This window comes from Trichosurus vulpecula, chromosome 6 (genome assembly GCF_011100635.1).
Source record: "Trichosurus vulpecula isolate mTriVul1 chromosome 6, mTriVul1.pri, whole genome shotgun sequence".
NCBI classification, from domain to species: Eukaryota; Metazoa; Chordata; class Mammalia; order Diprotodontia; family Phalangeridae; genus Trichosurus; species Trichosurus vulpecula.
In genome coordinates this window covers 103,333,831-103,359,708 of record NC_050578.1, presented here as the reverse complement: position 1 = coordinate 103,359,708, position 25,878 = coordinate 103,333,831, and the positions used below count along the sequence as shown (strand labels likewise).

The 25,878-nt window shown below is 35.4% G+C and overlaps 1 protein-coding gene across 1 annotated transcript in view; it reads right to left on the bottom strand.

Moving 5' to 3' along the window:
• Positions 1 to 25,878, bottom strand: part of LRBA (LPS responsive beige-like anchor protein) — an 820,489-nt gene that overhangs the window by 440,301 nt on the left and 354,310 nt on the right. The window contains exon 35 of the mRNA XM_036763368.1: positions 23,063 to 23,171. Within this exon, the coding sequence (XP_036619263.1) occupies positions 23,063 to 23,171 (109 nt within the window). The remainder of the gene's footprint in view (positions 1 to 23,062; positions 23,172 to 25,878) is intronic.

Sequence of the window (25,878 nt, the reverse complement as noted above, 5' to 3'; positions counted from 1 at the left end):
TGCATGCAAAAACTTTTTTTTTGAACATCTGATTTTAAAACTTTGAGTTCCTAATTCTCTCCCCTCTTCTCTTCCCACCCACCCTCCCTAAGCAGTCGAGCAATTCAACCTAGGCCACACATGTATCATTATGTATAACCCTTCCACAATACTCATGTTGTGAAAGGCTAACTACATTTTGCTCCTTCCCAACCCATCCCGCTTTATTGATTTTTCTCCCTTGACCCAGTCCCCTTTCCAAAGTGTTTGTTTTGATTACCTCCACCCCCATCTGCCCTCCCCTCCATCATCGCCCCCCTTTTATTTTTTTTTATCTTCCTCCCTCTTCTTTCCTGTGGGGTAAGAGACCCAACTGAGTATGTATGGTATTCCCCCTCAGGCCAGATCTGATGAGAGCAAGGTTCCCTCATTCCCCCCTCACCTGCCCTCTCCCCTCCTCCCACAGAACTGCTTCCTCTTGCCACCTTTATGCGAGATAATCCACCCCATTCTATCTCTCCCTATCTCCCTCTCTCAGTATGTTGCTCTCTCATCCCTTAATTTCATTTTATTTCTTTTAGATATCTTCCTTTCATCTTCAACTCACCCTGTGTCTGCTCTCTCTCTTTTACATATATAATATATATATAAACACATATATATACACATACATACACATACATATACACATACATATATACATACATACATACACATTCACTTATATATATACATAAACATATATATATATATATATATATATATATATATATGCATATTCCCTTCAACTACCCTAATATTGAGGTCTCATGAATCATACACATCATCTTTCCATGTAGGAATGTAAACAAAACAGTTCAATAAGTCCCTTGCAATTTCCGTTTCTTGATTACCTTTTCATGCTTCTCTTGATTCTTGTGTTTGAGAGTCAAATTTTCTATTCAGTTCTGGTCTTTTCACTGAGAAAGCTTGAAAGTCCTCTATTTTATTGAAAATCCATATTTTGCCTTGGAACATGATACTCAGTTTTGCTGGGTAGGTGATTCTAGGTTTTAATCGTAGCTCCACTGACCTCCGGAATATCGTATTCCAAGCCCTTCGATCTCTTAATGTAGAAGCTGCCAGATCTTGGGTTATTCTGATTGGGTTTCCACAATACTCAAATTGTTTCTTTCTGGCTGCATGCAGAATTTTCTCCTTGATCTGGGAGCTCTGGAATTTGGCAACAATATTCCTAGGAGATTTCTTTTGGGGATCTATTTGAGGAGGCGATCGATGGATTCTTTCAATTTCTATTTTGCCCTGTGGCTCTAGAATATCAGGGCAGTTCTCCTTGATAATTTCTTGAAAGATGGTATCTAGGCTCTTTTTTTGATCATGGCTTTCAGGTAGTCCAATAATTTTTAAATTATCTCTCCTGGATCTATTTTCCAGGTCAGTGGTTTTTCCAAGGAGATATTTCACATTGTCTTCCATTTTTTCATTCCTTTGGTTCTGTTTTATAATATCCTGATTTCTCATCAAGTCACTAGCTTCCACTTGCTCCAATCTAATTTTTAAAGTAGTATTTTCTTCAGTGGTCCTCCCTTTCCATTTGGCTAATTCTGCCTTTCAAGGCATTCTTCTCCTCATTGGCTTTTTGGAGCTCTTTTGCCATTTGAGTTAGTCTGTTTTTTAAGGTGTTGTTTTCTTCAGTGTATTTTTCAGTATTTTTTTGGGTCTCCTTTAGCAAGTCATTGACTTGTTTTTCATGGTTTTCTCTCATCCTTCTCATTTCTCTTCCCAATTTTTCCTCTACTTCTCTAACTTGCTTTTCCAAATCCTTTTTGAGTTCTTCTATGGCCTGGGGCCAGTTCATGTTTTTCTTGGAGGCTTTTGTTGTAGGCTCTATGACTTTGTTGTCTTCTTTAGGCTGTATGTTTTGGTCTTCTTTGTCACCAAAGAAAGAATCCAAAGTCTGAGACTGAATCTGGGCACGTTTTCGCTGCCTGGCCATGTTCCCAACCAACTAACTTGACCCTTGAGTTTTTCAGTGGGGTATGACTGCTTGTAGACTAACGAGTTCTATGTTCCACGTTTGGGGGGGAGGTGCCAGCTCTGTCAGACCCGCACTACTCCTTTCCCAAGAACCCCCAGCCCGAACTGGGCTTAGATCTTCAGCAGGCTGTGCACCCCTGCTCTGATCCGCCACTTAATTCCTCCCACCAGGTGGGCCTGGAGCCGGAAGCAGCAACAGCCATAGCAGCCCCACCTCCGCTGCCCCCAGGGCTAGAAGCCTAACCACAAACTCCTTCCACTCCCACAGCTTTTCCCACTAACCTTCTCCGCAGTCTTTGGTGTTTGTGGGTCGAGGGGTCTGGTAACTGCCGCAGCTCACATATTCAGGGCGCTAGGGGCCCCATCCGCCCGACTCCAAGTTTGGTTGTTCCACGCCGCTCAGGCTGGGCTCTGCTCCACTCCGTTCCCAGCTCCATGTGGAATACACCTCAACCAGAGACCATCCAGGCTGTCCTGGGCTGGAGCCCTGCTTCCCTCTGCTGTTCTGTGGGTTCTGCCGTTCTAGAATTGGTTCAGAGCCATTTTTTATAGGTTTTTGGAGGGACTCTGTATGGAGCTCACTCTAGTCCCTGCTTACCAGCCGCCATCTTCATTAGATGACTTTTTAAGCATGTGTAATGATATAAAACAAAATAATTTTTAAATAATACTACCATTACTAAGAATTAAAATAATTAGCTAAGAGGGGAAATACACTGAAATTTAGCCTGGGATATTATGTTTGAACAGAAAATAAATCTTCTGAAATATATTCATACTTCTGAATAATAATACCAGCCAGCTTATAATTTAATGATTTTCAGGTAATTCAATGCTTTTCAATGCTGGAGTCCTATTTCCAGTTCTCCTGACATCATAAGGATACCAATCTTGTTCTCTGAATGTAACTAATCCAACTTATTTTTCAATTATGTTGTTTTGATAACATCTTTTATACCTCTTCTCCTAAGTAAAATTCTTTAATTTTAATGTATTGTAGCCTATCCAAACCCTATCCACACCTCTCCACTGTTCTTTGGGTGATCATAAATTTAAATTCTTCAGAAACTGTGGTCTTCACCAACAATAACACTACAAAAATACTCGTGTCCAAAAGACAGGCCTATGTTTTTGAGAGAATTTTGGAATAATTAAAAGATTTTCCAGTTTCCCAAAGGCAAACCAATCCATTTTCCATAACCTTTTAATTTTTAGGTTTACTTCATTGTCAATTTGCAATGTACATTCAAGCTATGTAGAATGATGGCCATAATATATAATCTGTCTATTCAACTGCACACCATAGTTTAGACTAGAGGCAGTCTTCATCCACATGATGGTTTCCCCCCACTGTCCAGATTGTTCAAATAATTTTGAGACATTATGGATTTCATTTAAAAGGGTCTGCATGTTTAAGGGCTTGATGCTATCAGCACAAACCACCACTACAATGACTAGCATCTGTAGATTACTTTAAAATTTGCAAAGTGTTTTACAACTATTATTTCATTTCATTCTCACAAGAAACCTAGAAGGTAGGTGCTATTATTATCTTCATTTATCAGATGATGAAAATGAGGCAGACAGAAGTCAATTAGTTAACTGTGTGATGTTAGTTTTGAACTTAGGTCATCCTGATCACAAGTACAATGGTCCTATCCACTAGGACACCTAGTTGCAATGTTTATACATCAGAAGTCTTAGTGTTATATAGATACTATTATTATTTAAGGATGAATATGGGAAGGTAAGAAACAGAAGGAAATGGAAAAGATAAGCAGGATTTTAAAATTACAAACTTTTTACTCTCAAGAAGACTATTACCATCATGCTTAGATGCTAGTATCTTAGGCCCTAATAGCACAGGTTCTACTCCTAACAGAACAATAAGAAAAAACAAATTGATTAGATCAAATTTATAAATGTCTGCTTCAAGCAACCAAAATATAGGGGATTGATTCACAAGGAATTTGAAAGAGGGGAAATCAGCATGTCCGTGGGGAAAAAATGATGGACCTAATTTTACCGATAAAAAATTATTGAGAAACTATCAACAGCTACTAACCAATATGTCTATTTTTCTGTCTGCTTAATATTTTTATGAGAATAATCTACAGATGAATTGAGGGCACCCCTGACAGTAGGGAACATGCAATAGTCAGTGACATTTCGGAATATACTATATCCTTAACATCATATAATTCACTGAAAAAGTATAGAGAAGACCCAACAGTGCTTATGGGTTCTTTATTATTGTTTGATTCAAAAGAGAAAAAAATACTACCTTAAAAGCTCTATTTCTATAACCTTTGTCCCATCCAATCAAATCATCAGAAATTTATTAAATGATATAACATCAGTGACAAAGCCTTCATAAATAACCCATCATTATAAACATTAAGCAAGGCATACAGAATGGCAGAAGCGTGATTGCTAAAGGTGTTTGCCAATGCAATGGAAGCAATCAACCACAAAGTCCACATTGAAGGGCAAATTCCTAGATTATGAAGTCATTCAAATGCTCCTGCCTGTGATAATATCTTTCTGGTTGCATCAAACCCCAGAACATCATGAATTCCCTAGAAGAGACAGCTAACTGCCCAAAATCATTTTAACTGACATGCTACATTATGAAAAAAAAACCAAGTAGCTATAAAATCTTTATTGTCTAGATTATGACTTACAGTTTTATGGATACAGATCTTGTCCACCAGCATGCATTTCTAGGATACACAGTACAATTAAACAATAAGTTAGACACTGAATCAAACAGGAGGAGGAGAGCACACTGGATTGCCTTCAGGACATGGTAAATCTCCTTTAATGAACACATTTCTCTTTCACAGAAAGGACCGTCTTTTTAATATGAACATTCTACTTGTGGTATAATACAACAAGGAATGCAACAGTCCCCAAAGAATTGAAAACCAGGGTCATCCAGAAAGAAATGGGGAGGCACATAGTGAGCATCACCAAGCCAGAATATAAAATCAATAAGGAGTAAAGGATGACATAGGGAAAATGTAGGATCAAAACAGAAGATGGATGGGAACAACGAATAACAAAAAGATAGCTCAAGTCTTCTGCTGCTATCCTCATGATATCAAGATAAAGAGAAGCAAAGTTCTAGCATGTTAGGTGGAACCTCTTCAGTGAACTTGTAGGAAAACATGCATAAGAGATGCACAGGATAGCAGGCCTATGGAGAGAGGCCCAATATACATCATTGGAAGACTTAACAAAATAGATGAAATGTCATTACTGAGGTTTTACAAACCTCTGTATTTGAATAAGGATGAATAGGAATGGGATAGGATATTCTCCAAGGTTCTGTCCTGGGCTCTTTTCACTTCTCTATCAACACTCTTCTTGCTTGAAGATCTCATCAGTTCCCATAAATTCAATCATCATTTATGCAGATGACACAATCTCTCTCTTAAATCTCTCTCTTGAACTACAGTCTTGCATTAATAATTACTTATTGGAAACTTAACTGTTCCCAAAGCATTTCAAACTTATGACCCAAATGGAATTCATCACATTCTTGCCTCCTCTAGCCTTCCTCCAAACTTGCCTATTTCTATCTTGAGAGAACCCTCAGTCACCCAGAATCACAAACTTGTAGTCATTCTTGATTTATTCCTTTCTTTTATTCCCCCTACTCAATCAGTCGCCAAGTCTTATATATTCTACCTCCAAAAAATCTTTTAGATTCATCCCAATGTCTGAATTCACACTGCTTCTGCACCAATTTTCAACCTATTCATTTCTTGCTTTGCATATAGCAGACATTTAATATTTGTTGAAATGGATTGAATTAAATAAAGTCTCATTTGTATTGTTAATTTCTACATACATCTCTTGTGAATTTTCAACAAATGGAATGCTGAATATTTAAAATTAAACTTGAAAATCCTTGTGTTTCAACTCTTTAAAACTGTGAAATGCATTATGTGCCAACCATTTATAGAATTCTATTATTCTTTTAGTATACTTTAGATCATGATTCTTCAAGTCCATGAGCCACTTCAAGATACTTTTTAAAAAAACAATAGTGAATTATGTTATGTGACACAATTCACAATTAAACAAACTGCAGCTACACTGACCTAGAATGGCATCTGAATGGGGCTGAGCTGGAATATCAGAGTCCAATATAAATCAATAAAGTAGAAAAAGGTAAGGTTATGAAAAACAACGGTTAACAACACATGTTCAGCAAGAGCAATTCATAGAAACAAATATTTAAGTCATGACCAAAAAGAAAAACAACACAGAAGGAAAAAGAAGATTTATAAAGTATCAGGTTTTAGGGTATAATCACTATAACCATATTAAATGATTATCATTCAGGCGCGTGCCCAAACACATACACATACCCTTTTAGATATAACCCAAGTATATCTGCTTGAGAATTGCTGAAGAAAAACACAGTGGTGGCCAAGGTATATGAGGACCATGAGATTCAACTAGTAGAAAGGAGACCTTTCAGATACCACTATTAACCATAAGCAGTATATTTCTTCTTTAATGAAGGGCTGTAACTGAGGATTCACTTATTTCTGGAAGCAGGTATCACAGCAGATCTCAAAAAGCAAAAGAAGTGCATCATCTAGGATCTTTTTCACATTAAGAATCCTATTAGAAAGAAAACACTAAAAGGTAATTGAATTTCCCTCAGTTATCTTCATCTCTGTCAGCTCCTGCTACAATAACTTACTCTCCAGAGCAGAGATAACTCAATTCTGTCCAGCAAGCATATGTTATGAATCTCCAAAGAAAACTTGTCTAAATCATTCTGGTGTTCTATCAAGGTTGGCTGTGGATATGAACTCTGACAGAAAGCAAACAAATTTATTTTTATCTTTTCAATAATTCACTTCTTCATGCTTTGATGGAAGATCCAGCAGACAAATATATGGTTTCTAGTCATTCTTGTATTATGAAGGCCCGCTAAAATTGCTTTGCGTAAGACAAAAAGAGTTAATCACTGCTCTGAAACACACAAAACAAATGATACTTGTCTGATTAGTTGGCTAATTACATAAAATTTCTACTAATTTACAAAATTAGAGTTTAAGTGAAATATTTTAACATACAATTATGTTATAGTTTAAATAACATCTATTAGTATATTTGGTTTGATTAGTTTGCAAACTACTCACAAAGCATAAATGATACACAATGCTCTGACTTTACTATGTTCTAACCTTTCCATAGTTTTCATTTCTTTAAAGAAAAATTAAAATCCTAGCGTGAAAGAAAATAATATCTAACATTTATATAGCACTTTGAAGTTTCAAAGAACTTTTTTACATTATCTCATTTGGTTCTCACAACAACATATGAGGCAGATACTTACATATATTATATTATCTCCATTTTACAGATGAAGAGACTGTGGCTGAGAAAAGTTTGGTAATTTGCCAAGGGGTGACACAGCTGGTAATAATACACAGCAAGATACGAAATCAGGTCCTGACTCCAGGTCCAGCGCTCTATCAACTGACGATAGTTTACAAATGAAACGCCTATTTTTCCTACCTTGGCTGTATTCTATGTTAATACCTTTTGTACTATTTAACAAAAATGGGGGAAGTGGAGAGAGAATTAACTAAAAATGAAGGCCACGATTTTCTTAATCCAGAGTAGGAATCTACATAATTCCAGAACAGGATAGTGCAAGTTAATTAATAAATATATATACGTGTATATGTATATATATGCTGATACTGAGAGATTCAATATTCACCTCATGGAAAAATGATTATGATCTGCAACTCCTAAAAATTGCCACCTAACACTGATGCACTAAATTAAAAATGACAAAACAACTTTGAGAGGAGAATACAATCTTTATCAATGAAAAGTTTTTACCTAATGTATAGTATTCTAACATTATACAGTCTAGAATGACTGTCCGTTGACTTTTTAAGTTCATTCAAAGTGGGAAAATTTAACGTATAAAAAATACCCTTGGTTTAGGGATTTCAGAAATTTATTTTCTGGAAGAAATCAGTGCTAGTAGTGTGTGAAGCCAATCATAGCCATTTTGCAAATGATGAAGAGTCATGCCATAGGGCTGTACTGATGTTCTCATACTCCATCCTTTGATATGAGACAAATAGAACAGGCAAAAGTCTTATCCTTATGATCTTCATTTGCCTTACTGCTACAGAAGATCAACACAGGCAACAGAGAAAATCTAGGTATTGTGTATTTCTTTGCTAAGAAAAAAGGAAAAAAAATTAGAAATAACAGGTGGGAAGAAATTTAAGAACAAAAGTTTCTTGAAAAATCTTGAAAAACCTACCACATGACCACTGTGTGTTCCAAATGATCTGTTTAACTGTGTCGGCTATGGAATCTATACTGTCCATAAAAGTTCTAGGAAATCTTAGATTTCCTTAGGTTTTTCTCTTTGTTAGGCCATTAGTTAACCTGAAGAAGAACTTACAAGTAAATTACTTTGAAACTAAACAAGGCAATGAAGGATTAATGCTATACTTCCCATAGCAATCTATCTTCAAGGGCCAACAACTAGAGAAGTGGAAGGCTGGAGACAGATACTCATTAGTGAGAGGAAAGAATATCTAATTTATTAGAAGTATAATTCAGCTATACTTGAGTTTCAGAATTGATACATTATGTAAGATTAGTTAAAGCACGGTGCTAATCAGGCCATCGTCAGAAACTCTATCCTTTTGGGCTATTTCACAAGGAAAAAAAATGTCCTCCTATTACCTTTGGCACAAAATAACCTGCACAACCCAATTATACAAAGAAACTAGTCTCATGGAAAATCATGCAAGCAGGCAGAAACAAATCAGCACATTTCTGCTCTTAAGAAAATGGCTTCGACTATTGAATGCGATGAAATACAGAGAAGCATGGAAAAATTATATGAACTGACGCAGAGTAGAGTAAGCAGACACAAGAAAATAATATACACAATAACAAGAGTGATATAAATGGAAAGAATAACACCACAAAATAACCCATCAAAAGTGAATGCTCCACAATATCAAGAATGTGCTCCAGGATTTAGCGATATTGGCCTCCTTGCTGTTTCTCGCTCAAGATCCTCCATCCCCATACTCTGTGCTCTTCACTGGCTATTCCTCATGCCTGGAACACTGTCCTTTCTCCACTCTACCCAAATCCTAGCTGAAACCTTACTTATGCAAGAAGCCATGCCCACAATTCCTGAACACTAATAATGTTCTATGTTGATTAACTCAAATTTATCCTAAATATAGCTTGCGTTTACACAACAATGAGCATACTGTCTCCCCCATTAGACTGTGATTTTTTTCAGAATAGGGATAGGGTTTGTTTTTTTTTTTCACCTTCCTTTAAAAATTCTGAATGTTTTGCACAAAGATCATTTTTACTGATTTTTTTTAAAATCTTCTTCTTTTGCTTTTTTTCCCCTTAAAAATGAGCATTGTTACATGAAACAGTTTTCTGGTAGTGGTAAGGGAGAGGAATAATGGGAAAATTTTTGACAATGTATAAACAAAAGACATTAGTAAATATTCCTTTTAAAAAAATACAATGGGTCCTATATTGTGACTGTGAAGAGCTCAAACTCTTTCCAGACTCCTTTTTGCCAACCAAACAAAAAGCATCCAAGAGCTGCCACAACCTGGTTTCAAAACATCTTTCCGTTCTTATCTCACACTACCTTTCTATGTGTTTCCTGTATTCTAGTTAAGTTGGCCTAATCATTCTCAGAAAATTTTGTGTCTTCCCACCTCCATCCCTTTGCTGATGCTGTTCCCAAAACATGGAATGCCCTTTCTCAACATCTCTAAATGTTGAAATCTTACCTATTATCTTTTAAAGCTTTCTAAAATGCCACCTTTTATGAAGACTTCCTTAGATTGCTCCAGCTAGAATGCCACTCTCCCTCCTCCAGGCACTTTGTATTTTTTTTTAATGTACTTGTCACATTCTTCCCAATATTACTGATATGTTTATACACACTTTCATCTCCCTTATGTTATTTTTTAAAGGGGCAAACTCATAAGTTCTCACATGACAGAGACTTTGGCTTATTTAACAACTACCAAAGGCTCTTATACATAATAGATAATGAATAAATGTTTATGAAATTCTTGGATGCTGTAAGAAATTGCCTTTGTAACTGAAGCTTAGCCTTCAAAGACACGAACATGAACATGAACACAATGCTGGCAAATATCAAGGCGTCTTACTGATATCCACTACCAACAAAATCTTGGACAAACTCTTTCTGGATAAACCAATGTCTAAGATACCAGAGCAAATTATTCATAACAAACACACTCTGAGGTTGGTACTGTTACCCCTTCATTCCTATCTTTTTTACTTATTTCTTTATTATGGATATTTTGTTCCTTTCAATGAATTTAGTTATTATTTGATCTTGTAGTATAAAGTATCCTTTTTGTAGGTTGACTGGTATAGCAATAAAATAGCAAATTAATTTGATAATATCGTCATATTTGCCATATTGAAACAGTCCAGACATAAACACTACATATTATTCCAACCATTTGAGGATTTTTTTAAACTTTATTAAGGATTATTTTGTAATTGAATCTATGCAAATATTGAGTGTGCTTCATTAGACTCCTATACACCTTATACATTTTGTTGTTATTTTGAATGGGATTTATTTTTCTGTTATTCCCTCTTTGATTTTGTGCATTTGGTTTTTTTAAGTTCATTTTGTACACTCAAATTTTGTTAAATTGTCTCAATTAGTTTCTTTCCTGATTCTCTAGGATTTTTTCTGTAAATTATCATGTCATCAGCAATTAGGGATAGTTTTATTACCTCCTCATTTATCTTTATTTTTACTTTGTTTTGTCCTACTACTTTTAATAGCATTTCCAGAACTTCATCAAATTGTAGCTAGACAAGGGAGTAGCCTTTCTTTGTTCTTGCATTTCCTTGTGTCCCCATTGCATAAAACAATTATTTTTGGTTTTATATACTTCTAAGTTAATTTCTAAGATCCTTTAAGTGTATACCTAGTAGATATTTTTTATAGCATGAACAGGTATTGCAATTTATAGATGGTTTATCAGTTGAGACAATCATGCAGTTTGGGATTTTTTTGTTTTTGGTATGATTAATTATGTTGGTTTTATTCTTCCTAATGTTAAATTATCTTTTCATCCCTAGCATAAATCCAATTTGGTCATAGTGAATGATTTCTTGGATGAAATCACTGTATTGTATTTGACTGAATTTTATTTATAATTTTTGAATTACTATTCCTTCAAAATATTGGTCACACATTCTTCTTCCTTGATTTTGTTATTAGGACTAGATTTTTTTCCAAAAACAGAACTCTGGTCTAATACTTTCCTAATTTTTGAAAATAATTTATGTATTGGTATTACTTTCTCTTTAAAAGTTTGATAAAATTCTCCTGATATTTGTCAGGATAAGGACTTCTCTCGCCATCCCACCCCTTTACTAGACTTGCTGCTTTCAAATTGGGGTGCTGGAGAAGACTTTTCAGAGTCACTTGTACAGCAAGGAGATCAAATCATTCAATACTTAAAGAAATTTATTCAGGCTACTCATTGGAAGGTCAAATACTAAAGCTGAAGCTTAAATACTTTGGCAACAAAATGAGAAGACAGGACTCACTGGAAAAGACCCTGATGTTGGGAAAGATTGAAGTTACCTTCAATCCAAGAAAAATGGGTAAGAAGAGGGTGAGATGGATAAATAATATCATGGAAACAACAAACATGAACTTGGACAGATTTCAAGAGACAGTGAAAGAGAGAAGAGCCTGGCATCCATGGAGTCAAAAAGAGTCAAACACAATTAAGAGACTGAACAAGAAGTATATAAATTATTAACCAAGTAAGACAGCAGCAATTAGAAATGATAAAAAATAATTTTGATTACATGAAAGTAAAACCTCTTACACAAAGAGAAATAGTGTACCCAAGAAAAGAAGGAAAGCAATTTACTTGAAAGAAATCTTTGTATCAAATTTCTCAGATAAGTTTTTGGTAGCTACATAGACAACTATCAGAAATGCCTAAGACTAAAAACCATTCCTCAATAAAACTGTGAACTATTAACAACTATATGAAAGAATGTTCCAAATCACTAATAATCAGAGAAATGTAAATCAAAACAACCCTGAGGTTTCACCATGCATGCACCAAGTTCAAAAAGATACCAAAGATAGGAACAGTCAATGTTGGAGGAGTTGGGGAAAGGCTGTTGCTGTGGTTCCACTGTTGGTGGAAATGTGAACAAGTACAACCATTCAGGAAAGAAATTTGGAATTAAGCAAATATAATACAAGGATAGTGACTGACAAAAAGAAAGGGTCAATATGGATACCAAAACATTTATAGCAGAAATGTCTATGGTAATAAAGAACTGGAAATAAAGTAGATGCCCATCCATTCTGTAATGGCTGTGATACAAGAATTTACTGGAAAATTATTGTGCTATAAACAACGATGAATATGAGGTATAGAGCAGAGCAAAGAAAAATCTACATGAACTGATGAAAAATAAAGTAACCAAGCCCCCAAAACAATATGTACAATGGCTATAACAATGTAAATAGGAAAAAGAACCACCATAAAAAACCAATATTAATAATGCAAAATTGCAAACCACAAGCTTGATCCCAAAAAAGAAATATGAAGAGACCTACCCTACTCAACAGTTCTGCGGAGGTGGGGTATCCAAAGGTGGGAAACATGGCATGCTTTTTCTGTTTTTTTTCTTTTTTCATAAACTTTTGTTGTTTTTGACATTATAAAAGATAACTCTCAGGGAGAAAGGAAGGGGACAATATAGGGAATGTTAAAAAAATCTATTTATATGAATAAAATCTAATTTTTTAAAATGTAGAGAAGAGGGTAATTCATGATCAGCTTTGCAAAGACAAGTTAGAGATATTGTAAAGAGTTTTAAAAGCCAAGAAGAGAAGTTTGTAATTTACCCTAGAGCAGAAAAAAAGCCACTGAACTTGAAGCTCCTTGAGTATGAGAATAAGAAATGCCTGTGACATATGAGCATTAACTTGACACACATGGGGAGATGGCCAATCCCAAGGTAGAGAGGAGCTGGGAGATAGAATGTACCACCCAGACAATCAGTTTTAGAGATCTAACAGTTAAGAAGCTAGGTACTGAAATACCAATGAGGATATTATTACATTACTCAAAGTGAGAGGCAATGATATAGAAATTTGATATTCAAAAAAATTCAACATTCTTTTAACCAAAATGGTCATAAACTTATTCAAATTTAGCAAGGATAAAGCTAAGACTGCAAACCCAAGCTGTCATTAGGCCTGTACCTTATGCCATTCTGTCTACAGGAGGTACCAGGGTTTACACATTGCTGGCACAGGACTCAAGAACCCAACATGATCCAAGAAACTCTTGTCCTAATTCTGCATTTCACAAGGACTTTAGTAGGGATTTATTAGTTCATATCTTCCTCTTATACTCACTTTCTTTGTATCTTCACATCTATCCACCCATAATTTAAGAATCAACTAGACTACATGTTAAAAATCATTTAACAGAGAATGCTACACACAAAAACCTCTGGAAATATGAGACTAGAATATAATGGCAAACTGTACTTCCTGAGTAAAAAAGTAAAACTGAGCAAAGATTCTGAAATATCTGATAAAATGTTGGTCATTAAATTATCTCCTTTGATTTACAGTCATTATTCTATGTAAATAAATTTACACCAGGAAATCCTAGGATAAATAGTTCTAGAAAAAGAGACTGTCCTCCCAAGAATCACCAGCACAGTGTGAAGACATCTATTTGGAACTGGTGAATTTCCATCCCATCTTCATTACTGTCTGTGCCCTAGAAAAGTAATTTGAACTCTTTGGGCCATTGTGTTTCATCTATCGAATGAAAGACTAAGACAAAACAGCCTCAAAGGTTACTTCCAATTGGTAATCTATGATACTAATGTTAGTCATATTCTGTATCTACATATTTCTATAGGAAGAAGAGAGGAATAGTCAAAGCTATGTATCACCAGGAATATGCTAATCAAATTAAGAAAACACAAATCTATATTTATTGAAATTATCAAAAATAAAACAAACAAGTTTGGTCCAAACCTTACTGTAGCCAAGACAATCTAGGCACTAACATTAGGATTCATATTTCAGCTTGAGCAATAAAGTAAACCATGCACAGTTTATTACTACAAAACCTTGGTCTATAAAACAGTACTGAATAAGAATTAAAACTGAGAGGAAGTGTTGAGTTTTACGCATGAGGAAGCACAGCTGAACAGAAAAGGGCAAGAAATTTTATAGTAGCTGGAAATACTAGATTTAATTACTGAAGAGAAATCATGCAAAGAAGTTGGTTGTTGAACATGATTTACAACCACTGTAAAGTCATGAGAGGTTATTAGGAAATTGATAAGAGCCAGTGGTAATAAGAAACCCAGATTTCAAGAATGCACAGGTAATAAAGATCACAATAATCTTCTTAAAATAATGAAATATTTAAATAAAATAATGAAATACCTGTTCAACAAAATACAAAGACCAATACTAAAATAAGTTGGTATTTGAAGAAAGGTAAAATAAAATTCAATGTTAAAAAAGTAGACTATTACTAATAATACAGACAAACTAAATAAAAGGTTGGGTGGCTTTTGCTAGAAGCCAAATGAATGGAATTGCTGCAGGTGAGCTTTTCCCGCCATTACATAGCTCCAGTGACTTGTAAGCAAGTTCTTTGTCCTACAAACCCAAGATCCACTGTGATTTTTAAGAAACATGATTTCCAAAACTGAGATCAGAAATTTGCTCTTCAGAAGCCAGCATCCATTATAACTGTTAATAAGGCCCACTTTGTCTTAATTGTATTCAGATCTCCCGTTTTTGACTATTTCTTCTGGGCAACTTTATTATGGCTCCAACACATTATTCACCATCTGCCCAATCTATGACCTACCCTGGGGCACATATCATATTCTACAAATTTACTCTCTCTCACACAGTACACAATTTAATCCTCTTACTCCCATGACTTTCAAAGTCTTATTTTCCAATGTGAAAACTAAGGAGCCTAATTCTTATTTCAGGAATTATATAAAACATACAAAGAACAAAAGAAAAAAGATTCAGTGCTTTATTCAACAGAGAGGAAAAGAGGGAAAAAAATCAAAGATGACTTCAAGATTTTTGCCTTAAAAAGTACAAGAATTCCCTTCGCACTGACAACAATGAGCCTGAAAAGTGATTGAGTTCCACTGAGCTGAAATGACGGTGATACGTCCATGTCTTCTAAGTCTTCTCTTCACTCAGACATTTCTGGATTACAATATGCTAAAAAGTTTATAATGAGTTTTTATCACACATAACTTTTGTATAAACCTAAGCTTTCATTTTGGTTCATGCCTTTGCCCAGAAAGATCACCAAATTCATTGGCAACAAGTAAACTACATTCTCAATTGGTGATTAATATTATAAATATGAGAAAAACAAAGTTCTTTGAGTTTTGAGATAAAAACTGGATGTTTCACAGTATAAGGAGCCCCATTATAGAAACACCTGACCAATAAACAACCCATATGTATATTACAAATGGCTATTCTCTCTGCCCCTTAGAGTATTTAATAGAAATGAACTGGGGACTGGTCAGAATGAGGGCTTGTTGTTTTGCTGGAGATTTTTTTCCAAAAAATTTATTATTTATTTTTTAAATTCTTTTATTTTTAAATTTAGGGTCCCAAATTCACTCCCTCCTACCCACCCAATAAGAAGGCAAGCAATGTAACAATTATACATGTCAAACTATGCAAAACATATTTCCATATTAGCCTTTAAAAAAGCAAGAAAAATAAAGAAAATTCCACGTCAATTTACATTCAAAACTTATCAGTTCTCTCTCTAGAGGTAGACAGCATTTTTTCATCATGAGTCCTTTCATATTATCTTGGATATCGTATTGACCAGAGTAGCCAAGTCTTTACACTTGATTATCCTAACACTGCTATTACTAGGCACAATATTCTCCTGGTTCTTTTCTCTTCTCTATGGATCAGTTCATCTAGGTCTTGCCATGTTTTTCCAAAACTACCCACCTCACCATTTCCAAAAGCACAATAGTACTCCATTACAATCACATGCCACAACTTGCTCAGTCATGACCCAATTAAGAACATCCCCCTGATTTCCAATTCTTTGCCACTACAAAGAGCTGCTAAAAATATTTTTTGTACATATAGGTCCTTTTCTTTTGTCTTTGGTCTTTCTGGGGTTGAGACCTAGTTGTATAATACTGGGTCAAAGGGTAAAAACAGTTTTATAGTCCTTTGGGCCTAGTTCCAAATTGGTATCTCAAATGATTAGACCAGTTTACTACTGCACCAAGAGTACAAACAGTGTACTTGTTTTTCCCACATCCTCAGTATACATTTAAAAAATGAGGCCTTTATCAGAGAAACTTGCCATAAAAATTTTCGATACTATTTCACTGTACCATTTAGCAAAATGTATCTTCCCTGATCATCATTCATAATCAGCTCTATTTTTGCTCTTGTTTTGTGTGAGATCATGACTGCTACCCTTGCCATTTTTAAGTTGAGCTGAAGCATGTTAGCTTCTGTTTCAAGTGAATCTCTTACAAACAACCTATTGTTGGATTCTGGTTTCTGATCCATTGTGCTATCCTCTTCTGTTTTATTAGTGAGCTCATCCCATTCACATTCACAGTTATGATGACTAACTGCATCTTTCCCTCCATCCAACCTATTTTCTTCTGTTTCTTCTCTATTTTTATCCTTCCCCTCTCAAACGCCTATTTTGCTTTTAACCACTGCCTCCCTTAATCTGTCCTTCCTTTAATCACCTCCCCCCTTTCTCTTATCCCTATCCTTTCCTATTTCTCTACTGGGTAAATCACATTTCTATAAACAAGTGAGAGTATCTATATATTCTTCCCTCTTTGAACCAATTGCAATGAGAATGAGGTTCAAGCATTGCTGACTTGTCTGCCATTTTCCCCTTCACTATAAAAGCTCTTCTTTATGTACTTCTTTTATGTGAGAAAATTTCCCCACTTCTGCCACTCCCTTTCCCCTTCTCCCAATGCATCTTTCTTTCTCACACATGTTTATTCATATAGCGATCCTTCCCCCCCAAAAGTATCTATCCTATCTGAAATTCTCCCTTCCCCTCCTCTTCCCCCATCTACCTCTCCATCTCCTTTTCCTTCTTTCCCTTCCCTTCTCTCTTTTCACCTTTCCCTCCCCTCTCCTTTCCTCTTTGCTTCTTCCTTCCTTTATTGACTAAAACCCTAGTAATACTGTGAAGTTCTAATTATTTAACCTTATTTTATTGCCATCTATTATATAAACTTATTTCTGAGTGTAGCCCTCCTCTATCCCATTTCAAAAAACCATTCCTTCTAACAAAAGGGGAAAAAAAGGGAAAAGATAGTTCAATAAAACAACTAACACATCTCCAGTGTCTGACATTCACCCCCATAATGTGTATCAAAGCCATGCAAAGGGAGGAGGAAGATCAATGTCCATAGCTCCAATCTTACTCAATATGCCCTCATTTGTTCCTTCCATTTACACTATTATCATCAGTGTGTATATCATTTTCCTGATTCTGTTTATTTCACGCTCTTCATATTTCATATCTGATGCTGTAATAGTCTTTTACATTAATGTGCACAAGCTGTTTAGCCTACAGGCCCTTCAGTGATGTAGTGGATAGAGCACCGGGCTTGAAACCAGTAACACCTGAATTTGAATCCTTGGCCAGGCACTTACTAGCTTTGTGACCCTGGAAAAATCATTGACTTCTCATAGTCTCAGTATCCTCATCTGTGAAATGTGGGATGTCTCACAGGGTCATTCTGAGGATCGAATGAGTTAACACGCGTAAAGGACACTGTAAACTTTAAATGGTATATAAAAGTTTGTTATTGTTGTAAAGTCATGTCCGACTTTTCATGACCCCGTGGACCATAACACACCAATACTGTCCATGAGGTTTTCCTGGACATATGAGAGCATTCTGCCATTTCCTTCTCCAATGGATTAAAGCAAACACAGGTTAAATGACTTGCCCAGGGACACACAGCTAATAAATGTCTCAGGCCGCATTTGAACATACGAGAGCATTCTGCCATTTCCTTCTCCAATGGATTAAAGCAAACACAGGTTAAATGAGTTGCCCAGGGACACACAGCTAATAAATGTCTCAGGCCGCATTTGAACTCAGGTCTTCCTGACTCAAGGCCCAGAACTCTATCCACTGAGCTATCTAGCTGCCTTATATAAAAGGTAGTGATTATTAATATTATAATTAACTATTTCTCATTCAGTTGACATCTACTTTGTTTTTAATTTTGTACTACCACCAAAAAAAAGTGCTGCTAAGAATGTTTTGGTGCACATAGGACTTTTATTTCTTCTTTTGACCTACCTGGGGTATAAGTCTAGTGATACAATGTCTGGATCAAAGAGGAAGTCCATTTTAATTACATTTTTAGCAAAATTTCAAACTACTTCACAGAAGAGTAGGACTTATTCACAGACCTACTAGTACATTAATGTGTTTCTCATTGTCACCTTGAACACTGACTCTTTCTCAGCTGTTTTTCACTCCACTGTCAAACAACGTGAAATGCCACAAAGAAGATATTCACATAAATTAATAACCATCTGTATCAGCCAGGCAATAAACACAACACTGATGATAATTGTGAATATGCCTATGTAGTTCTGTATCACAAAATATGAGAGACTCTCCACATAGAAGGCAGAAGAAGTAAAACATTTATTCAGACACCAGAGAACCACATCCCAAAACCAGTAAGTCCAATCCATCATAGTAGCAAAGAAGTTAGTAGACAATATCACAGCAGGGGGCCATGCCATCCCAAAGCCATCTACCCCCCTGCTGGGGCCTTCCCACAAACATACAAGCAGCACAGGGAGCTCACTCTTTGCCTGTGTCCTACTCCTCCCACAGTTCTAACTCCCTCTGGGCATTTCCTGCTCCACCCTTCCAGTTCCACTGGTTCAGCAAGCTTCTCCCACCACATGTGACTTAGGCTTCCTGTGACATAAGCAGGTCACATGAGTGGGAAAGATTTTCAAATTTACATTGCCATCACAACATTCCAACAACTAGCAAAGATTGGCTCTACTTTGCTAATGTCATTTTTCTGCCTATAATATCCCTTCTCTACCTCTACAATTGTGAATTTCCTATATATGCTGAAAAACTGAGGTAGTTCAAATGCTATCTCCTCAATAAAAACTATTCCCAATTTGCCCATAATTAAATCCCTCCCTATGTGAACTCTCAGGGTATTTTACTTGTATTTAACCCTCAGCACTTATCAATCAATCAATGTAGGCATGTACTTATCTGTGTACATGCCTTCTTGTTCCAACTCAACCATAATGACACCAAGAATAGAAATTACGTCTAGTTCTTTTTGAAAACCCCAAAGCCTGCACAATGCACAATGACTTCCACCAAATGGGTGCTCAATAATGGTTTGTTGGATTAAGATGAAAATAAGTATCATGTTCATAAACATCCAACATTAAGTTATTATTTTAATTTTCTATTTGAAACTAAAAGTACTCAACCAATTGAAGGTGAAATAGACCTTCTGGGATGGAGATCATCATCTTATGCAACAAGGATTTGACTGGAAAGCCATTATGCAGTTGCATTTTTAAAGATCTCTCTAGAGAGGGAGGAAAGAATGGAGAGCAAAGGAGAGAAAAAAGAGTGTAGGAAGAGAGGGAAGGGAAGAGGAAAGAAAAAGGAGAGAAGGGAGGGAAAGAAAGAGGGAGAAAGGAAGGGCAAAAGCAGGGGAAGAAAGAGGGAGAAAAGAAGGGAGAGACAAAGAGACAGAGAGAGCACTCATTAAGCACTCACTATGTGCCAGGCATTATGTTAAGGGTTGAAGCAAAAGCAAAACAGAAAAAAAAAAAGCAATTCCTACACTCAAAAGAGCTTACATTGTAATAAGGGAAAGACAATAGAGAGCTGGAAAGTGGGTAAAATTTTTGGAAATAAACAGGGACTTAGGGAGATTTTATAAAAACACATCTCCTTTAAAAAAGAACAAAGAATTCACCAAATATAATGATTGCCTTTATTTCATAAACAGAATTTTTACTTCTGTTATTTCAAAGATGGAACATTAAGTCATACTATGATTTCTATTTCTTTTCAAAATTATCAAAAGTGAATTATTATATTCCAACAACTGAGACTCAAGGTAACATTAGCAACGCTTGTATAAAGAAATTACTATCAAGAGAAACTGAAATATAAAAAACTAAAAAGAAAATCATTTGGCAATATTCTTACTCAGCATTTGTGCTTGTCAGATGTCAAAGATAAAATGGCATTTTAATTCATAAATTATAATAATGAAAGCACTGTTGTTTATTTCTTGCCTATATCTGTACAATCAAATTCAAAGCTTCACACTTACATCCATTTTTAAACTATCAATTGCAGCTACAAACTTTTAAAAGAGAATAAGATATTCATATACTGTCAGCTATTATTATCTGATCAACAAAGCCATCTCACAAATAGATCATCTCTATAAGTCGTAAGCAAAAGATGTTATACACATCCTATTCCAGTGATTATCAAGCGTTGCACTAAAGAGATACACTACACAGCTCTACAAAGTGCCATCAAACCTACGACATAATAAATGAAACAAGCCACTTACTTTAAATGGTACTGTCACAGAATCTGTGTTTGCTGGAGTGGGGTACCTAAGTTCTAGGTGAAGGACAGATTATTAAACCATGCATAGCATGAAACCTAGGTTCAGCACAGATGACCTTTAGAACATAAGCAGTGTCTAAGAAAAATATGCTTTCATATTTCTAAGTGTTATTAAAGGACAACACAGTTTAGTAATGTACTAAACACAGGTATGTGTCCATATACTTGAAATTCTATATTCCATAGCACTTATGGTTTTATTTTAAATACCAAGACTTTTTTAAAATTAGAAATAAGAACACTCACAGGATGAGAAGCAATTCATATGTTTAAGCAGAAAGAAAAGTTAAAATTAAATGCATGGTAGCTAAATTGTCAGATATACCTTTTATCATAAAAAATTCAGCCGCCAAAAATATCCTTGAAAAATATTCCTGTTCTAATTCATTACACACATACATACCTCATATGTGAATATATGTATATGCTTATGCAATATTGATAAAAATGGCATGTCAATTAAATAAGAACAAATTCATCATATACAAAATATCAAAGTAACTATTTTCTCACAAGTTGATACTGATATTTTACACGTAACTATAATAAAATATAATCCAAATGACTGGATGAGATAAGGAAATTAGTATTATTCTTTTAAGTATTAAAAGAAATGATTACAATAAAATAATAGCTTACGATTGTGTGGCAACTGATGACTTACCAGTAATTTCTACATAACACAAAAAGGTAGATAATAGAAATATTATTACATTCATTTTACAGATAAGAACTCTTAAAAGAATCTTTTAAAAAGCTAAGTCTGTTGTCCAAAGTTATACAAGAGTAGGATTTGAGCCAGGACTCAAATACAAGATTTCAGGCTCTAAGTCCAATATTTTTACCATTATGTAAAGTCATTTCCCTAAGTTAGTGGTACAAAAACGTTAACTCCAGTATTTTCAAATGTTCTTAGGTTAAAACTGTAGTTTTAACATCTTATTTTTCATACCTTGTGCTTTTAGAATTTTTCTCTTATTAGTTAAATACAAAGACTAGCATAAAAGCTGCAGAAAATTTCAATTTGAAATCCTAAAAAAAACCTTATGAGTAAACACAACAAATCTGAAAGTATATATTTAAATATACATGTCGTAACTTTAATAAATCACGTGGAATAGTACATCTATTCCATCATAAGCATAAATTCAAAACCAGTAATGAAGAAAACCTATGTTTAAATCCAAACTTTAAATATACTAGCAGAGCGGGTGTGTGTGTGTGTGTGTGTGTGTGTGTGCGTGCAGGCATGCACTCGCACATGCTTGCACTAGCATAAATATACTAAATTCTCAGTGTACTAGACCACAAAGTCAATTAAAGTTGATCTGAGTATCTAAATTATTAGAGGAGGGGCAGCTAGGTGGCACAGTGAGTAGAGTACCGGCCCTGGAGTCAGGAGGACCTGAGTTCAAATCTGGCCTCAGGACACATGTACTAGCTGTGTGACCTTGGGCAAGTCACTTAACCCTAACTGCCCTAGCCTAAATTGTTAGAGGAAGTTTCTGATCCACCCATCAAGAAACAATTATCAAGAACCTACTATGAGTCATGGACAGAAAAAAAAAAAAGGAAACAGTCCCTGATCTCTGCATACTTCTCTTTGTATAGTTTTCTGACACAATGACTCATTCTACTTAAAATCTTAGGTTTTGAAGTTTAGGAATTCATCTGATTTTCCTTTTCATAGCATATCATTGTTACATATCTATTTCCAGGATCACAATGTTTTACTTCATTTTTGGTCAAGAGGCTCATCATTCTCCAGAGAGGCACCACAGTATAATGGAAAGGGCACTAGGCTTGGAGTCAGGGAGTTTTGAGGTCAAATATTGTTCCTGAGACCAGCTATGTGAGTCTGATAAGTACTTAACCTCTCTGTGACTCAGTTTCCTAATTTGGAATCTACAGTCTCTAAGGTCCCTTCTATTTGGAAAACTAAAATCCTCTGAGACTTGTTTTTTCTCTCCTCATTTTCTCTTAGTTCAACATGTAAAAAATAAAGTAAAATAAACAGTTTCTGTAAGTTGAATTGAAAACAGCGAATTGTACTGCCACAGTAGAATAAAATTAACAAGGTTAAACATTATATTGATTATAGTACAAATTACATGATGAAAACTTTAAAATTTCTAAAGTTAGATGAGGCCAAAATTGACTTATTTTGGCACCTACTCTTAGCTATCATGAAAAAGTTGCCCATTTTCTTCCCTTCCCATAATAAGGCATCTTACCTCAAATTCTGCATGCCTATGAATATCCTCTGCTCTCTGTCTGCTCAGAATGAATTCAGCTTCATTTGCAACTCTTACTAGGTGATCCTTCATGGTTTGGCTCAACAACCTATAAACACATTAATATGGTAAAATGTACATGATTATTCGGGGACTTCAAAATAGTTTACCGTATTATCTGTCTGCAAGACACTAATTCAAGTTCTTCTGATGTAGAAACCAACCTGCAACCTTAGTTCAGTCCTGACTACTTGTATAGAAGGTAAATGAAGTTAATATAAACCTCACATATTAGTAACAAAACAAAAGTCACACATTTAACTGAAGAGGAGTAAGAGAATAAAAATGTAATATGCAGGCCATTTTCTGGTACCTATTGATGACTTAACTGATTAGGGAAGTCAAATCTGAATGACTGAAGAGATGAATCTCCACAAGAAGTTGGGTGGGCACTAATTCCACCATAAAAGCATACCCTCAGTTTCTAACCTAAAAGACTTTACTGCCTAAGAAAAACACTACAAACAATGAGCAAAAATCTCCTTTTCCTATTAGTATATTTGTTAAAAGAGAAAAGCATGCAAGAACTCTCTCAGAGCATGACACAATGATTGAGATGCAAATCCAACTCCAGTTTTCTTACCAACCCCAGAAAAATATGCATGACATACATCCGAATAGGGAGAATGTTGACATAATGTTGCAGCACAAAGGAAGGACAGAATTGGATTGAAAGCACTAGAGAAGAAAGTCAAAATTTCTTCATTCCTTCTTCAAAATGGTCACTTATAGTTTCAGACTTTCTTTGGAAATGACCCCAAGAAGAAGAAAAAGTAAGATTCTCTTAATGAAATTTAGGGTGACAAGTTAGATCCTCAAAATGCCCCTGATTTCGAGCTAGTATCCCTAGAGACTTTGAAAAGTTTCACACTGAAGATCAGGGACTATCTCAGCTGAGCTTAAACATCATGCTATTATAGCAAGAACTCATTCGTTCTGGGTATTTAGCGTCATTCTAAGTTTCATTATTTTTGCTACTTTCTGTATGTTTGGATAAATAAGTTTATCTACTATTCAGTATTTGTGATGATCTATTGTGGAACCAGAACTTGGCAAGAATGAATAAATAAGCATTTTATTAAGCACTTGCTAAAGTTTGTGTGCCTCTGTGTGTGTGTGTGTGTGTGTGTGTGTGTGTGTGTGTATGTGTACATACAAAGAGAGAAAGAGACAAAGATTATTATGTGCAAGGCATTATACTAGGGGTATACATCCTTTCTAGCCAGTTGCATCTTATTGACATGTTACAAGTGATTTCCAAATTTAATCCAGACCTGACACTATAGAATACAGAACCAAGTCTATTTGACATCAGTACATTGCCTAGACCCTTCACAAAGTGCTTCTCTAATGTTTCATTCTGGCATGAAGGTGACCCTGAGCTCAAGAAGGCAATTTTATTCCATTTTGTTTACGTTTACATAAAAGTTTTACGTAAAATTTTACCTTGCATATTCGATTTTTTTTTGCGTAGGGTTATTATTTCTGTAATAATTTTTAAAAGTATTATGTATTTTAGCCAATCTTACAGAAGAGATGTGGTATCTAAGAGTTGTTTTGATTTGCATTTCTCTAATCAGTAGTGATCCAGAGCATTTTTTCATATGCATATACATAGCTTTAATTTCTTCCTCTAAAAACTGCCTGTTCATATCCTTTGACCATTTCTCAATTGGGGAATGGCTTGTATTCCTATATATTTGGCTCAGTTCCCTGTATATTTTAGAAATGAGGCCTTTATCAGAGATACTAGTTGCAAAGATTTTCTCCCAATTTTCTGCTTCCCTCCTAATTTTTGTTGCATTGGCTTTTTTTGTACAAAAACCTTCAAGCTGTGGTATATGAAGGTAAAGGAATACTATTGTGCCATAAGAAATGGGGATGATACAGACTTCGTAACAACCTGGAAAAACCTACACGACATAATGCATGACATAATGCAGAGCCAGGAGAACACTGTACACAACCACAGAAATATGGATTCCGTGAGGACCAACCCTGACAGACTTCGCTCTTCTCAGCAACGCAAGGTGCAAGGACAACTCCAGAGGACTCACGATGGAGAATGCTATCTTCATCCAGAGAAAGAACTGTGAAGTTTGAATGCAGTTTGAGGCACAGTATATGCTCGCCTTTTTTCTTCTCTTTTGTTTTTGTTTTTGGGGTTTTTTTTTTGGTTCTGTCTCTTCTTTCTCATGATTCATTCCATTGGTCATAATTCTTCTCCACAACTTGACTAGTGTATAAATTAATTCAATGCGAAGTTATACATGGTAGTTACATAAGACTCCATGCTGTCTTGGGGAGGGAGGGGGGAGGGAGGGGAGAAAATCTGGAACTCAAAATTATGTAGAACCAAATATTAAAAAAAGTATTATGTATGTAAAATAACTGTCACAACAATAAGGCCAAAAAATTGGTAAATCAACTAAGCCAGCACACTCTTGTTCTCCTTGTCAGAGGTAGTAGCTAAGGCAACAGAGGAATAGAATGTGATATTGTTTGTAAAATATTACAGAGAAAGATGAAGATTAAAATCAGTATCAACTCATAAGGCAGGAAAAAGGAAGGAAACAAGGATTTATTAAGGACAATACTATGTGGCAGAAACTGAGCTAAACAGGAGAGGAGAGGAGAGGAGGGGAGGGGAGGGGAGGGGAGGGAAACTAAGAGACTGACTTGACCATACTCATTCAGCCAACATGTTAGAAGTAGAATTTGAATTCAAGTCTTCTTTACTCAAGGGGTACCTTCCA